This window comes from Mirounga leonina, unplaced genomic scaffold (assembly GCF_011800145.1).
Source record: "Mirounga leonina isolate KUSES-001 unplaced genomic scaffold, KU_Mleo_1.0 Mir_127, whole genome shotgun sequence".
In the NCBI taxonomy this organism is placed as follows: domain Eukaryota; kingdom Metazoa; phylum Chordata; class Mammalia; order Carnivora; family Phocidae; genus Mirounga; species Mirounga leonina.
The window spans coordinates 36,591,023-36,607,223 of record NW_023270316.1 but is presented as its reverse complement, the minus strand read 5'-3'; the positions used below and the strand labels follow the sequence as shown (position 1 = coordinate 36,607,223).

Sequence of the window (16,201 nt, the reverse complement as noted above, 5' to 3'; positions counted from 1 at the left end):
CTGTTTCTCTAATTGTCCTCATAGCTGAGAAAATGAGGAAGAAGCATGTTTGTTTTAATAAAACATCATTCTGCCTCCTAGAATGACCACATCTGACTATGAAAGTAGTAAACCAATCAGATGTTGTCAGATGAAATATCCTGCCTTTGACCTCTTTGATACCGCCACGAACTATACAACAATTGAATGAGTTGTAGCCATGAAATTATCCATGTCACAAACACTGGTCTCTCCTTTTAATTGCTCAAGAAAAACAAGCCTTTGGTAACTTTAGTTATTGTATGCTACAATACAAAACGAATTACCAATAACCATTCCTGAACTAACTAATATATGGCCAGACATTGTTCCCATAGCAGTTTGATGTTTATTTCGATTCCTATAGTTCTCTTTGATCTTCTACCTCTTTTGACATCAGTAGGTAAATCTACAGAAATCCTTGTTCTTGAAGAATTTTCATCTTAGGAAGTTCTCATTCTTGCCTTCTGATATAAAAATAACCACTCCAGCAGATAAAATCTCTCCAAAAAAAGAGTAAGTCAAGGTTGCTTGATGACTACCACACAGGCACCTGCTCTCCCAATATTCAAAGAAGCCATCTGTTGAAAAAGATGAAACACAGTTTAAGACAAATTTTACTGTCATAGAAAAGTATACAAATTGTAATATATTTAAAACACTCATATGTGTGAAAATCATAAATACATGTGCTTATATTTTCCCAGTTTAGTCACAAGTAGGACAATAAAAATGGAAACATTGAAAATGGCTTTTACAAAAGAGCAATGATTTGCATGTTGAAATTGTTAAAACTTGCATTCATTTTTGGAATTTTTAAGGCAAGTAGTAAGGTGTTTAATGATTTTTAGTGACATAAAGATGCTATAGTAAAGTTTCCAGCAAAGATTTATTTCTGGGCTTGCATGGACACATTTGTGATGGTATTTCATAGTGGTATCTTGGAGTATATTTTGGATGAAATAGCTATTACACTTATTGAAATCATCTTGAACTTATTTGCCCAGATATTATACTGACTTAAATGTGTTATTCATTCATTCTAAACAGAGACATACAATGAAGTAACTTCTATATTTTGTCATAAATAGACCAAAATTATAATTGCTATAGTACTTATTTAAAAAATTCCAGCTTATGATAGTCATTGAGATGAGAATTGAGATTTTTTTAATAATTCCTGAATATGAAATTGGCTAGAAATGTATTAAAAACAATAATTTTTACAGTTTGTAATGAAAACCTATTCCATGAAGGTAAGCCAAGATTTTAATAATTTGAGCATTTTGATATGAATGATTTTTATTACAGTTTTCTAAGAATAATTTATGCACTTAAAATATCAGAGTAGGGTAGAAATTAAAGGATATTACTCCAAACTGAAAAGAATGTGAATAAAATATAAGAAATAAAACAACCAAGAGCAAAATAACCTCAGATCACATACATTATCTTATTGATTGAGAAAGGACATGGTCTCACTCTCTAAATATGAAAACTACCATCGTATCTACAGTTCTTTAAAGTGTACTTACTTTTACCTGCCATCCCTTTGCAGGATAAAAAGAAGAAAAAAAAAAAAAACACAGCAACTTCCCATATGATCTATTTTTACTCATTTGTGTTAAGAATAATTTTTATGGATCACCACATCACCTTTATAATCCCATCATGTATTGTTATCTTTGTATGACAGTTATGTGAATAGAATGTCAGGAGACGATATATAAATCAATGTTCCCAAACTGAAGTGTATGTGACTCCAAAATGCACAAACTTTCCATTGTCCCTCTTTTAGTTTCCAATGATTTTTAAGTATTGTTTCACATCAGAGTCACCTAAGGAACTTTTACAAAGTATATGTGCTCATGGCCCAAAACTCAATAGGAATGGGAGGAATACTGGGTGGTTGTATTTTTGAAAACTTTCCCAAATACCCTCTGATGTTTGTTCAATACTGAGAAATCCTGTGCATAGTTTCCAAAGTATAGAGTGAATAGCTTTACTTTGTATCTGTATCTACATGTGCATCTATATCTCCAAACATGCATGAGTGTGTTTGTACAAATGAACCTTTGCCCTTTTTTTTTTCCAAAAGTGTGCTGTTCCTCCTGTGTTTCCAGTGTCAGATAATGACACCACTCTCTACTCAGTTGCTCAAGTTAGAAACCTGGAGAACATCCATGACCTTTAGTTTTACCTCATCAACCTTACATCTGAATAATCATCAGGTCCTACAATATCTCTCCATCCAACGTGATTATACCCATTCCTATGGTCTGCAGCCTCGTTCACATTACAATTCTACCTTGAGTGTGAAGGCTTGCAGAGTATGTCTCCACAGGATATGCCACTTTGGCATATTAATTATTTTGAATTAAAGGTACTTGATAGATGTCTGGTACAGGAGGGACTCTCTTGACTCTTGGTCCCCCTGAAAGCAGGAAATAAATCTCCAATGTGAAAGGTAACTTCCCTTACCAGGATGATAGAAGGCATCCTTATTACCAGAGATGGAGAATTTAGAGCCAAAAAGCTGTATAAATAAACCTTGTTATTTCTTCAGTACTTTACTACCACAAGCTGAAATCCTTGGCTTGTCAGTTTGTCACAAATTTATCATTTTGTCTAAAAGGTATAAAGCTTCCGGCTTTGGCCACTTCTTTGGGTCTCCTATTTTTATGGGGTTCCCATACATATAAAACTACATTTTTCTCCCGTTAATCTGTCTTAGTTTAATTATTAGATCAACCGAATAACCTAGAAGGGAGAAGGGAAAAGTCCTCCACCTCCACAGTGGATTGGTAAAATAGCCTCCTAACGAATTTCTCTGACTCTAATCTTGCTTGCTCCTAATGATTTTTCACATCCTATCAAGTGCAATCATTTTAAAACGCAATTCTGATTATTTCCTTTCCCTACTTAAAAGCTTAACTCCCACTCAGCCTTATTGTAAAGTCAAGATTCTACCGCATAGCTTCTGGCCATGCATTATTTAGACCCTGTTTATGTCTCCAAACTCCGTGCTCACCCCTTTATTTTTTGCATGTTATGTGTTCTTCCTGCAATTCTTTACAAATTCTTTTCCTCAAACCAAACCACTCCCCATATTTTCACCTGGTTAACTATTACCTACCTGTCAGGCCTCATTCTACATGTCATTTCCTGAGGTAAGATTTCTCTACCCAGCACACTTAGTTTCTATCATAGTGCTAAGTATTTTCCTTACCACAGAATTTATCATGCTATTTTGAGCATTTGATATATTCTACATACATACATTTTAAATATTTAAGAGAGCTTTTCCCTTTTCCCCCTTAGCTCTAACTTAATCTTATTTAATACATATATTTTTTTTAAATCTGCTATGCTCTCCCTCCAAGGTTATACCTTCAGCCCTAGAATGACATCCTAAAAAGGTTGGCCACAGAACCAATTGGAAAAAACAAACAAACAAAAAAACACAACAATGGAGAATGTAGATATCGTACCAGGCTCCCCTAGAACTTATTCTCAATATCTTCTACAGTAACCCCTCCTTGAAGGGGGAATATGTTCTAAGACCCCTAGTGGATGCCTGAAACCATGGATAGTACCAAATGCATTATATACTGTTTTTCCCTATATGTACGTACGTAGATAAAGTTTAATTTACAAATCAAGTACCAAAAGACATTAACAACAATAGCTAACAATAAAATAGAATAATTATGACAATATACTGTAATAAAAGTTTTGGGAATGTATTCTATCTCTCTCAAAATATCTTACTGTGCTGCACCCACCCTTCTTGTGATGATGTGACATGATAAAATGCTTACGTAATGAGATGAAATAAGATGAATGATGTCAGCATTGTGACATAGCATTAGGCTACTACTAACCTTCTGACAATACATCAGAAGGAGGGTCACCTGCTTCCAGACTGTAGTAGACCGCTGCTAACTGAAAACATGGAAAGCAAAACTGCAGATAAGGGGATATGACCATGTATCTGTTGTGTGCAAATAAATGAAACCCATGCACAGCAGACCAAACTGAGTTGCAATAGTTCTCAGCTACTTTATTGAAGAAATATTCACATTATCTCTTGCCCCACACCAGCAACTATGCTAGACTATGGGGAGATGATAGTAAATCACACACTCTTTTTCTTTACAACTGCAGGTGGATGCAGCATGACAGCACTGTGATGATGTAGCAAGACAACACATGAAAGGGTGGCTTTACCCAGACCAGGGGGGGTGGAATAAAGTTCTTTTTTTATGTCTTGAAGCACACGTATTTTTTTTCCCAAATAAAATAGAAGAAATAAACCCAGTGTTAAATGACAAAGTCAAATTTATTCAAATACATACACGCCCATGTACACATGTAGGCATGTGTTCTCAGTAAAACTATCTAAGACATGAATCTGGGAATTGCTCCCAAATCTATTAATATTATTTCCTATTAGTTAGCTTGGGAAATGTTCTAAATATATATTCTTGGATATTTTAATATAGTTTATTTATTCTAATGCTCAGCCATTTGGGGATGCCAATGATAAGTAAGATAACCTATTGGTTTTGTCCGTTTATGGGGTAAATGGAGGGAAAGTGACAGGTATTATCCCGCCATATGGGACTTTTTTTTCTAGGGACCTAGAATCCTGAAAATCTTCAAAGGGATCTTGTGTGGGTCTGCTGATGGTCTCTAGAGAGACTTAAAAATATAAATAATGAAAAAATATGGACGTAAAATCTTAAAGTAATTTAAGAGCTTTAAAATGAATGTTTATTGTACTTAGACAAAGTTGTTATAAAACATTTTAAATACCACCTTGTTGTTTGGAAGATAGTATATGATCCAAAAAAGTGCAATAAAATACAGATGAGGGAAAATGTTCTTCAGGAAGTTTTTACCTATTATTACATACATTATTTTGATTTCAGTTTTAGAAGGATGATAAGCATAATGGCTCATTATTATAAGTATGTAATGAAGATTATATTCTATCATTGATAATGCCCATAAACGTCCTTTATTTAATGTTCATTTGTAAAAGTGGCACATTTAAAATAAATATCATTGAACTGTTACATTTCCTTAGCAAATCAACAGTCATTAATCCATGCTGTATTTCTTTGTAAACACGAGGGACTCAGAAAGAGAAGAGGTTAAAATATATCTTCTAAAATTTCAGTGTGATAATTATAATCTTCTTTTATATTTGCTGCTGGTCTTTGGATGAAGAATGCTTCTTCTCTTACAGTTAAAGTAAAACATAGAAAATCACATGACCCAGTTCTCCAAATACTTCTCCTTCTTTCATTCATTCTGCTTTCTTTTTTCCTTTTAGCCAAATTCATCTATCTTCATTGAAATCAAAGAGTTTTCTTTTAGAGAAGGGTAAGATTCATAAGGCAGGCACTTTAGTCTGGACATTAGGAATTTTGTTTTGTACTTCAGAGTCAGCCTATCTCTTGAACATGTATCATCAAAACTGGCCCAATCAAGGAAGTTATGTGTCTTTAAAAGTAAGTATCTTTAAAAGAAATTTACTCCAATCAGTGTTCAAGTTCTTCAGATAAACTTTAGTCAATTTCTGTGACCCCACCCACCCACCCCACCAGCAAATGGAACCCTCCATCCACTGAAGATTGTTACAAGATGAGGTTCCTATTCTGATTCAATTAAGGCAGGCTTTGGAATCTCACTGCACCCATTAATGGAAATGATGTATTTGTTTGCTGGAATGGTATCTTGCTTTTAGGTTTCTGATAAAGGGGAGGAATAATAGAAATACTGAGAGATTTGGAAAAGAAAGAAGGAAAATAGAAGTTGAATATGAGGACGCAAGTCTGAGAATATGTCCGTTCCCTCCATTATAAGCAAGGTCACAGTAGCTATACAGAATAAGGTGTCTTCCATTATAATTAAGTTGCACTGCACTCATTTTCCTCCAGCACCCACACAGGCAACACAAATCTTCTAGCTGTGTGACCTGAATGGGAGCTACATTATTCTAGCATGATCCTGAGTCTCTAACCACAGTGTGCTATAGATCAAGAGATACCACCTCACTTAAGATCGGCCAATTATTTCACTCTGTCTTCCTGGCCAAAGTGATTGTCCGGGAGTGAGCACTTTCTACATGATCGATCATTTAGAGATCTTTGCTGTTTTGCTTTTGTTTTCTGTTTATGGATTGAGGATTACTACTTGGAGCTTCCAGCAGCTCCGCTCCATGGAAAATTCTCTCTGCAGTAGGTGAAAATGGACCTATCCGATAGGACCTAAAGATAGTCAAGCAAAAATAGGAGGCAGGAAGTTGACTTCTGTAGCTTTCCATCTTCTTATTCCAGTTATCTCTAAAACCAAATATTCTAAAGTTAGGTTTTTGTGAACCAATATATACCACTTTGTTTTCTGTTTGTTTCAGCTAATTAAAATTCAGTTCCTGACTGTCGTTATTACTTATAATAAAGTGGAAATCCCAATGAGGCATGAATGTCACCTTTTAATATGAATTTTATTAAAGTATAGAATACATAAAAGTACACAAAAACATGTGATTTACAAAATGAACGTGACAATGGGCTAAATCAATCACTTTGGGCTCAAGGAAATTTAGAAGGAAGTAAATGAAGTAAATTCTTGTATTTGAAGTAAATTATGCTGGCAACAGTCTTACCTGTGTCCACTCATTTGTTTGTGGATCATAGGATTCCATAGTGTTGAGGTATGTCTGCCCATCATAGCCACCAACGGCATATAATCTGTCACCAAGGAGACAGACTCCAACAGCATCTCTGGGCATACTCAAAGGAGCCACCATGGTCCATGTGTCTGTTTTGGGATCGTATCTAAAATGTAAGGATAATAGGATATAGCATGTTCTAATCACATCCAGCTTTTACTATATGAATGGTACTCTTTCAAAAGCACACCATGAGAAAAAAAAACTATGTTTTTTTTCTAGAAGCTCAATCATTTGAGCAGATGTTCAAGAGTTAATATCCACAATGTCTGGCTTTCTAAATTTTAAGGTATATTAAAAATATACCTTGACTGGATGTCCAGGTACTCAACAAAAATCTACATCATGATTTCTTCCACAAGGAAGGCAGATATGTAAATAACTACTATCCACTGCAGAATGAGGTTCAGTAAAGCAAATATAAGCAAAGTGCTGTGGTAATGAAACAGAAGTAATGGTTAAAAATCTGGGAGAATTATGGACTTCTCCACAGTTGAAGTCTGCTGTAAATCAGGTCTGAAGGTGTAGCTAAATTTGCTAGAAAGAAAAGGAGACATTTATGCGAAAGAACTGAAGTGTTAATAAAAATGCATGGCCAACTTTGAGGAAAGCAGGGGTGCAGGGTGGCTAAGTTCAGGAATAGAGGAAGGAGCAGAGTACCTGGAAGGGTGTTTTTTGATGGGCTTATGGTTTGTGTGATGAGTAAGAAGGTGTTTTGTGTTTTAATAGGAAAACCTGGGGAAAATAATTACAATGTGACCAGAACTGTGCTTTAGTGGCGTTCTTTGGGATTCACTTTAAGGGAGAGATTGGTAAATCAAGAGATTGAAGCAGGGGGCACAAGTTATTATTACTGAACTTAAACCAAAAATAATTTAATTTCCAGAAAGTCTGACTACCATGCATTACGTATGGATATTTTGTATTTTGAGTGGCAAAAGCCTGAAGAATACTTTCGTGAATGTACTTTACCGTAGCTAAGAATGAATGATTAAACCACTTCTTTGCCTTTAACCTGCACGTTCAAGGTCAGATACAGAAATGAAAAAGCTAGTAAGAGCCCGGCAGAGTAAATATAAAAGAAGACTGGGTGAAAGTTTGTTTTTTTTTAACAGATACAATAAATATATTTTTAGTTTGTTTTTCCACTCCAGTCTTATGTTTCACCAATTGAAACTTTCAACCCACAGACTCCTAAAACAAAGAAACAAACACAAGCAAAAACAAAAACAAAAAGCCACCTACATGTTTATTGAAAATAGAGAAGGTTGTTACAAAAGAAATGGTTAGGGAGGACCCCAAGGGTCAGAAATTTATATTTCTCTATATTCACGTTATCCAAGATGTTACATGCATTTACACGCCACAGTGGGAGAGGTTGTGACAGCCAAGATAATCTATGTGAAATGAGAAATTTGTTGAATGCCTGCAAAACCAGGCAAATAAAAATGTAATTTTACATGCTATAGTTAATAAATGTAAAACATCACAAACACAGGCACATATAGACACACACAAACACAATCTATGTCATCAAAACCTTTATTTAAACTTACCATGAAGAAAAGACAAACTTATCATGAACATATAAAATATGAAATCTTTTATATGAAATATAAAATATTTTTTTAAAATAAGGACAAAAGAAAGAAGAGGAGGAGGAGGTAGAGGAGGAGGAGAAGGAAAGAAGATACCTCAAGGAATCAGATAGGAGAATCCAGAGAGTGGAATGTTTTATTGGATAACTGACTGAATTCTCCAACAAATCAATAGCAAAACAAACAAGCAAACCCCCAGTAATAATGAACAGATAATTAGGAAGAAGTAGCTGTTCTAAATGAATTGTGATTAAACATAACAAAAAAAGTAAGTGAATCTTATTTGGATCCCAATTCAAATAGACCAACTTTTAAAGGATGTTTGAGACATTTTGAAAATTTTAATATACCCTGGGCATTAGATTTTAATAAGGAATTACTGAAGTTCTTATTAGTTCTGATAATAGCATTGTTGTTATGTTAAAAAAAAAAAGTCCTGATCATTTTTGGTTGTTTGTTTCTGGGATGAATTCAAAAATATTTTAAGCTAAAATGACATGTTTGAGAATTTCTTTGAAATACTTCAAAAAAAAAAAAAAAAGAGAGAGAGAGAAGGGAAATGGAATAAACAAGAATGACACACTGGTGATCATGGTTGAGGCCGGGTAATGAGTACAGGGAAGTTTACTGTATTGTTTACTTTTTTGTTTGTCAGAAAAGATCTGTAGTAAAAATAACTTTAAAAGTAAGAATGTATAGGGCACCTGGGTGGCTCAGTTGGTTAAGCGACTGCCTTCGGCTCAGGTCACGATCCTGGAGTCACAGGATCGAGTCCCGCCTCGGGCTCCCTGCTCGGCAGGGAGTCTGCTTCTCCCTCTGACCCTCCCCCCTCTCATGCTCTCTCTATCTCATTCTCTCTCTCAAATAAATAAATAAAGTCTTTTAAAAAAAAAGTAAGAATGTATAATACACTTTAATTTTCAAGGAAAAGCGAACGTTCTTTACACTTTATTCATCCTTCAGTAAAATCCAGCCTGGCTTTTGTCACAATCACTTCACTTAAATAGCTTTTTCTGAAGTCACACTTTATCCCACATTTAATTGCTATCCAGCTCTATAGAATTTTTTTTCAACTATTGTCTGCAAAGCAGACTTTATCACTTTGCAAAAAGGCAGAAGACCTGAGAAAATAGCCAACACTAGGGCATGGAGCAATAATAATAAATGAATTTCTGAAGACTTATGAAATTTCAAGTGAAACTCAAATATTGAACAATTCTCAAATACTCATATTCCAGGGAAATATAAGAAAACACTAGTATGTCCTATATTTAGGTGTACATTTAGAAATAATATTCTATACTTAGAAATAGATATCACTTTTTTATATATATTTTACAAAATTCCTGAAGAGAACTTTAAAAATTTAATGCATTCTAGAAAATCCAGATCTTTGGATTAGATGTGCCTGTCTTCAAATCTAGGTAATATCTTTTTTTTCTTATAATAACAAGCTTTTAATTCATATATGGAAATGGTGAAAATTTAAATTTAAATTTCTATATTGTAATCCAAAAAATGAAACCAAAACAAAACAAAAACAATCCAACTCCTCCCCACCCATATACACACTCTCTCCTGGATACAGAGGAAGTAATTACATAAATACAAAGTTACCTACTAGTGGTTATCCTTGTTTGCAAATTAATGAATCTAAATTGATTTTTCTATATTCAGAACTCAATGGATTCACCTCTCAGCCTGAGGATATACAAAATTGTTACCCCCATAAATGAAATAGACAGCTTTTTTTAACCTAAGGAGAAGATCCACAGATGTATAGCCATTTTCCAAACAATTATTAACAGTGAACTCAGTCATTGTCAGTTAACATTTTTGATGAAACTTAGTCCTAAACGTTACTTTTTCCTCTGGTTCTTTATTTAAAAAAAAAAAAAACAAAACAAAACAGGGCGCCTGGGTGGCTCAGTTGTTAAGCGTCTGCCTTCAGCTCAGGTCATGATCCCAGGGTCCTGGGATCGAGGCCCACCAAGGGGCTCCCTGCTCAGCAGGAAGCCCGCTTCTCCCTCTCCCACTCCCCCTCCTTGTGTAAATAAAATCTTAAAAAAAAAAAAAAAAAAAAAAAAAGAACAAGGCAGCAGGGGCAGTGGAGGGGTTAGAGTAGCTGTCCTTTGTATTTAGACTGTCCGCTTTTCCTACATCTCACCTTGGCCTTCGTGGTCAGAGTGTGAGCTCTGTATCAGGGACTCTATTAAAGTTTGTAGCCTTTAGACAAGAGAAGTACCAGTATGTAGGGGCTAAAATTGGCTGTGAAATGAAAACTTGCTGAAGGCATATGAGAGTCACAGAATAAAACTGTGTCTCATTGAAAATCCCCACTGAAGTTTTTGAGGTACCATTAATTTTTTAAGCCCTGTTTTTTTTTTTTTTCTATTAAGGATAAAAATTGATCTTAAAATATTTAAAGAGAAGCAGTTTTTAAGTATGCAAGCCTTACTTCGGGAAAAAATAGAATTAATACTCATTTTCCTAAATTTGTACAAGCAATATTCAACCAGAAAGCAAATTAAACAATATAGAAGTGATTTGTAGCCAGGTTTGTTTGCCTGTAAAACAAAATAAAGCAAACAAGAAAACAGAAATAAGATGAGATCCATGCTGTGAAAATGGATAAACAGCTCTGAAAAGAGAGGCTTTTAGATTTCTGGTAAATGAATTATAGAATCTGTGTTTGAATTTTCATAAATTATTTGAATTAAGCAATTAAGAGTGACAATAATGCTGCTCAAAATACATTCTAGTTTTCCTGTAAAGAAAATCAACATCTGTCTATCAGGTCTCATGAGATTATGACTTCAGAAATGCTTACATGATGGGAAAGGAAAGTAAATTAATTCTAATAAAATTAATTTTAAAAAACTTAATAACTAAAAATATTCCTATAAACATCATAGTTCAGATATTTTCATATATATGCATATCTAATGGGTATTTAGGAATAGAATTTCTGGGTCAAAGAGAATGCATATTTTGAAATGTGGTAGATACTGCCTACTGGTATTACAGAGTCTGGGCCAATTTGCACTCCCACCATGAGTGTAATAAGAGTTTCAGTTGCTCTACGTCTTCTCCAACATTTGGTATTAGCTATTTTCATTTTAGCCTTTCTAGTAGGTCCTGGTATGATATTGTGATTTTAATTTTCATTTCTCTGATGCCTAATGACATCAAGCATTTTTCCCAATAGTCATCTTTCCAAGAGTTCTTGTTAAAATCTTCTGCCAAGGGGTGCCTGGGTGGCTCAGTTGGTTAAGCGACTGCTTTCGGCTCAGGTCATGATCCTGGAGTCCCGGGATCGAGTTCCGCATCGGGCTCCCTGCTCGGCAGGGAGTCTGCTTCTCCCTCTGACCTTCCTCCATCTCATGCTGTCTCTCATTCTCTGTCTCTCAAATAAATAAATAAAATCTTAAAAAAAAAAAAAAAAAACTTCTGCCAAGAAGATTTATTTATTAGATTTATTTATTAGAAACAAGAATTGGAATTGGGCACGTTCTGCATGGAGCACTGGGTGTTATACACAAACAATGAATCATGGAACACTACATCAAAAACTAATGATGTAATGTATGGTGATTAACATAGCAAAAAAAAAATAAACAAAGCCTTGTTGGTTTTGTTTTGCAAATATTTTTTCCCTCTCTCTGGGAAAAGTTTCAATTAGCAATAATCGCGCCTCGGATAAACCTCATTGGCTACGATACTGCCACTGCGCAAAGCTGCAAATATTTTTTCCCACTCTCTGGCATAAATTTTTACTCTTCATGCTGTATTTTGAGGAAAGATTTTTTATTTATTTGTTTTTAAAGTAATCTCTACACACAAAATGGGGCTTGAACTCACAACCTCAAGATCAAGAGTCACATGCTTTGCTAACTGAGCCAGCCAGGCATACCTGAGGAAAGGCATTTTGACAGTAATATTTCTCTTTATGGATGACTCTTGCCAGATCCAGTTTAAGTAATCTTTCATATTCCTCTAACTGTGAAGATAGCCCCCTCTTATATTCTAAAAGCTTTGTTTCATATTTACATCTAAAATCCATCTTGAATTGATTTTTTGGTGAGATGAGAGATGAGCTAAAACTAATTTTTTTCCATATGAGATATGCTTTTTTGCCTTTGCCATAAATCAAGATTCCTTATATGTGTGATCCTATTTCTGCAGTCAAATGCTCTACCATGTGTGATCCTATTTCTGAACACAAATCTGTTTTGTCTACTTGTTTGCACTAGGCCAATGCCATAGTGCCTTAAAGTAACTTTACAATTAGTTGTAATATCTACTACTTCAAAGTTTTCTTGGGATTTGGGGCCCTTTTCATTATTATTTAAATTACAGGATCAACTTTTCAACTTTACATCCACAATCCATACTGGACAAGCATTTACAATTCAATAAAGATTGCAATGAATCCATAAATCACTTTAGAGTACAATTCATGTTTTTATAATATTTAGTCTTATCTTCCATGAACATGGCATTCCCCTCCATTTACTTAAAACCTTTTTTTTATTATGTTATGTTAATCACCATACATTACATCATTAGTTTTTGATGTAGTGTTCCATGATTCATTGTTTGCGTATAACACCCAGTGCTCCATCCAGTATGTGTGCTCTTTAATACCCATCAACAAGCTAACCCATCCCCCTGGCCCCCTCCCCTCTAGAACCCTCAGTTTGTTTCTCAGAGTCCATAGTCTCTCATGGTTCCTCTCCCCCTCCGATTTCGGCCCCTCTTCACTTTTCCCTTCCTGCTATCTTCTTCTTCTTTTTTTTTTTTTTTAACATATAATGTATTATTCATTTCAGAGGTACAGGTCTGTGATTCAACAGTCTTACACAATTCACAGCGCTCACCATAGCACATACCCTCCCCAATGTCTATCACCCAGCCACCCCATCCCTCCCACCCCCCACCACTCCAGCAACCCTCAGTTTATTTCCTGAGATTAAGAATTCCTCATATCAGTGAGATCATACGAAACATGTTTTTCTCTCATTGACTTATTTAAACTTTTCTCAAAGTTTTATTTTCTATTTAGAGGTAGCACATATATTTTGTGAGATTTATTGCTAGGTATTTTTTTCAACTTTTTAATGGCAACTTTTATACATTAATTTTGTTATTATTGCTTGCATGTAGAAAATATAATTAATTTCATATATTGACTTACTATATAGCAACCTTATTAATTCACTTTTTAATTCAAATAGTTTCTAATTACACTGTGGTTAGATTATCACTAGATATTTATTATGTAAGCTTGAATACTGACAGTTTTATTCATTCCTTTCTAATTATGAATTTTCTTTCCTTTTATTGCTTTATCACTGGGTAGTTATTCTTTTAAAATGTTGAGTAAAAGTGGTATTAGGAGTCACTTTTTTCTCTAGTGAAAATCTCAAAACAATATATTTCAATATTTGACTATTTTTCTATTAATTTCTCTTCCAAGTTTGGTGAGTTTTTATTATGGTGTTGGATTTTATCATCTTTGTATTTATTCAGAAGTTTATTTATTTTATAACTATATTGAGTTACGTTGGTTAGTTGTTCTATACTAAACCAAACTTGTATTTCTGGAATAAACACAAAGTGGTTGAAATATATTATCATTTTCATTATACCTAAGTTTGATTTGCTAATATTTCTTTTGGATATTTGTATCTATGCTCATGAGTTTAGCCACCTCTTTTGTTTCTCCTGTTTTTTCTTGCATAATATGTATAAGGTTTTATTTTTCTATAAATTTATTCATTCTAGCTAAAAGTTCAAATAATGGCATAAATATTCAAATACTCTCTTTTTATAGTCACATGATAGTGATGTCCACTTATATTTCTGATATAGGTAATTTTTATCTTTTTCCTTGACAATCTGGCAACTAGCTTCTAAATTTTATTCCAATTATTTTTAGAGAAACAAATTAGACTTCTTTTTAATCCTATTTCATGTTTGTTTTATATTTAATTAATACATTTCAATCATTATTTCACTTCTATTTTGGTAGGGTTTTTGGTCTAGTTTTTATAACTTGAAATTGAAACTTAAATCTTAGCTTTTCAGCTCTTTTAACTTGTTAAGTACATGTGCTTAAGTCTATAAATTTCTCTTTAAGAATTTCTTTAGAAATGCTGAAATTTAGTACCCCATGTTACATGTCACAGGAGTGTCTTAGTCTCTTGGCGACTTTTGATACATGCAGTATTCTCTTAATGTGAGCTTTTCCAATAACTCAAACAGTGTTGCCTAAATTGCTTGGTTCTTTAACGATTTTCATTGTGCAGTATAAACAAAGTTTAAGGACGTACATTCCTACTAAGATCTTGATAAGAGTCTAGGAAAATTGGGAAACATCTTTTAATGACAGTATGAATCTGTATCTTTTCTTTTTTTCTATAGACTTGCAACGAGACTGGAAATACCAAGTGTAGTGTGAGCATCTGGAAAAACCTTTAGTAAAAGGAATATTATTTTTAGAAAGGGATTTCTTTAGGTACATCCCACAAAATTTGATATGTATTTTCATTTCACTCAGTTCAAATTATTTTCTAATTGGAGTCACATGTTGTTTCAAAGTATATCACCGAAATTTCAGACAGTTGAACATGGGGCACCTGGCTGGCTCACTTGGTAGAGCAAGCAACTCTTGATCTTGGGGTGGTGAGTCCAAGCCCCACACTGGGCATAGAGCTTACCTTAAAAACAAAAACACAAAACAAACAGCTGAGCATGTAAAAATTTATCTTTTCTGTTATTTATTTCCAGTTTAATTCCATGTTGGCCAGAGAAAATGCCCTATGAGATTTCAAGCTTTTGAAAATTGTTGAGGTTTACTTTATGACCCAGAACACAGTAAGTTTTGGTGAATATTTCATGTATTACTACAATTATTACTTATAAAGGTAATCACTATAGCACTACAATTATTTAGATATTTTTCAGAAAGTTGTATATAATAAACTAGAATATGGAGAGAAAACTATCTCCATTTGAAACAATTTAATTCTAGGAATTCTCATAGAAGCAAGTCAGTTTAATAAAACATATATATAAGGAAATCAATCATTTTCCCAATAACTTACTTTACTCATGGACTTAGTTTTTGCACCAACACAGATCTGAATGGCTCATCTGCTTCCAGGGGCATAGCCATAGAGTCCCTAGAAATTATTAATTCTTTATTGTGATCCGTAGGCCCTGGTGGCTTTTGGTGCTCCTGTTTCCACCTACCAAGGGTCCCACAATGGCAGCGCCTTCTAGCAAAGGGAGGTGGGTACAGTGCACACCTGCAGGACTGGCTCCACTAAAGGCAGAGAAAGGAGTCAGATTACATGACCCCATTAACTGCCCCAAAGAAAAGGGTAAAAGGAGATGAGCATTTTATATTATTTGCCAAGTGATTTACTAAACAGATTGAATAGTTAACTAATAACAAGTAAAGTTGTAAGATGAGGATAAAATGTGTGTATGTGTTTGTATGTGTATGCATATATATATGTATATACATACATGAATTCAGGATGGAAAATTACTTTTAAAATGTAAGCACAATTGTGCTCATTGTTACTTTGGTGGCCCCTAATAAACCACACTTCTTAGTGTCATACCTTTGAGTAGTACACTCTCACCTTGCTGTGACCAACATTGGCCTGTGTGACTTTAACAAGTGTGATGCAAGCAGAGGCCTGACGATTCATTGTATTGGATATTTACCCTCTTGAGCCCCCTTCTTTTGGACTCCCTTGTCTTGGAATCCCAGCCACCGTATGGTGGAAAGTCCAGCCCAAGAGGAACTATGGTTCTCTGGTTGAAGCAT

The 16,201-nt window shown here is 34.4% G+C and overlaps 1 protein-coding gene and 1 pseudogene across 2 annotated transcripts in view; both read right to left on the bottom strand.

Annotated features, from left to right (window-relative positions):
- Positions 1–514: 514 nt before the first annotated feature.
- Positions 515–16,201, bottom strand: part of KLHL1 (kelch like family member 1) — a 357,107-nt gene continuing 341,420 nt past the window's right edge. For both annotated transcript variants that reach the window (XM_035003252.1, XM_035003253.1), the window contains 2 exons: positions 6,695–6,866; positions 515–599 (listed from right to left, as the gene is read on the bottom strand). In XM_035003252.1, the coding sequence (XP_034859143.1) occupies positions 540–599; positions 6,695–6,866 (232 nt within the window). In that variant the 3' untranslated portion in view covers positions 515–539. The remainder of the gene's footprint in view (positions 600–6,694; positions 6,867–16,201) is intronic.
- Positions 11,947–12,097, bottom strand: LOC118009742 (annotated as a pseudogene).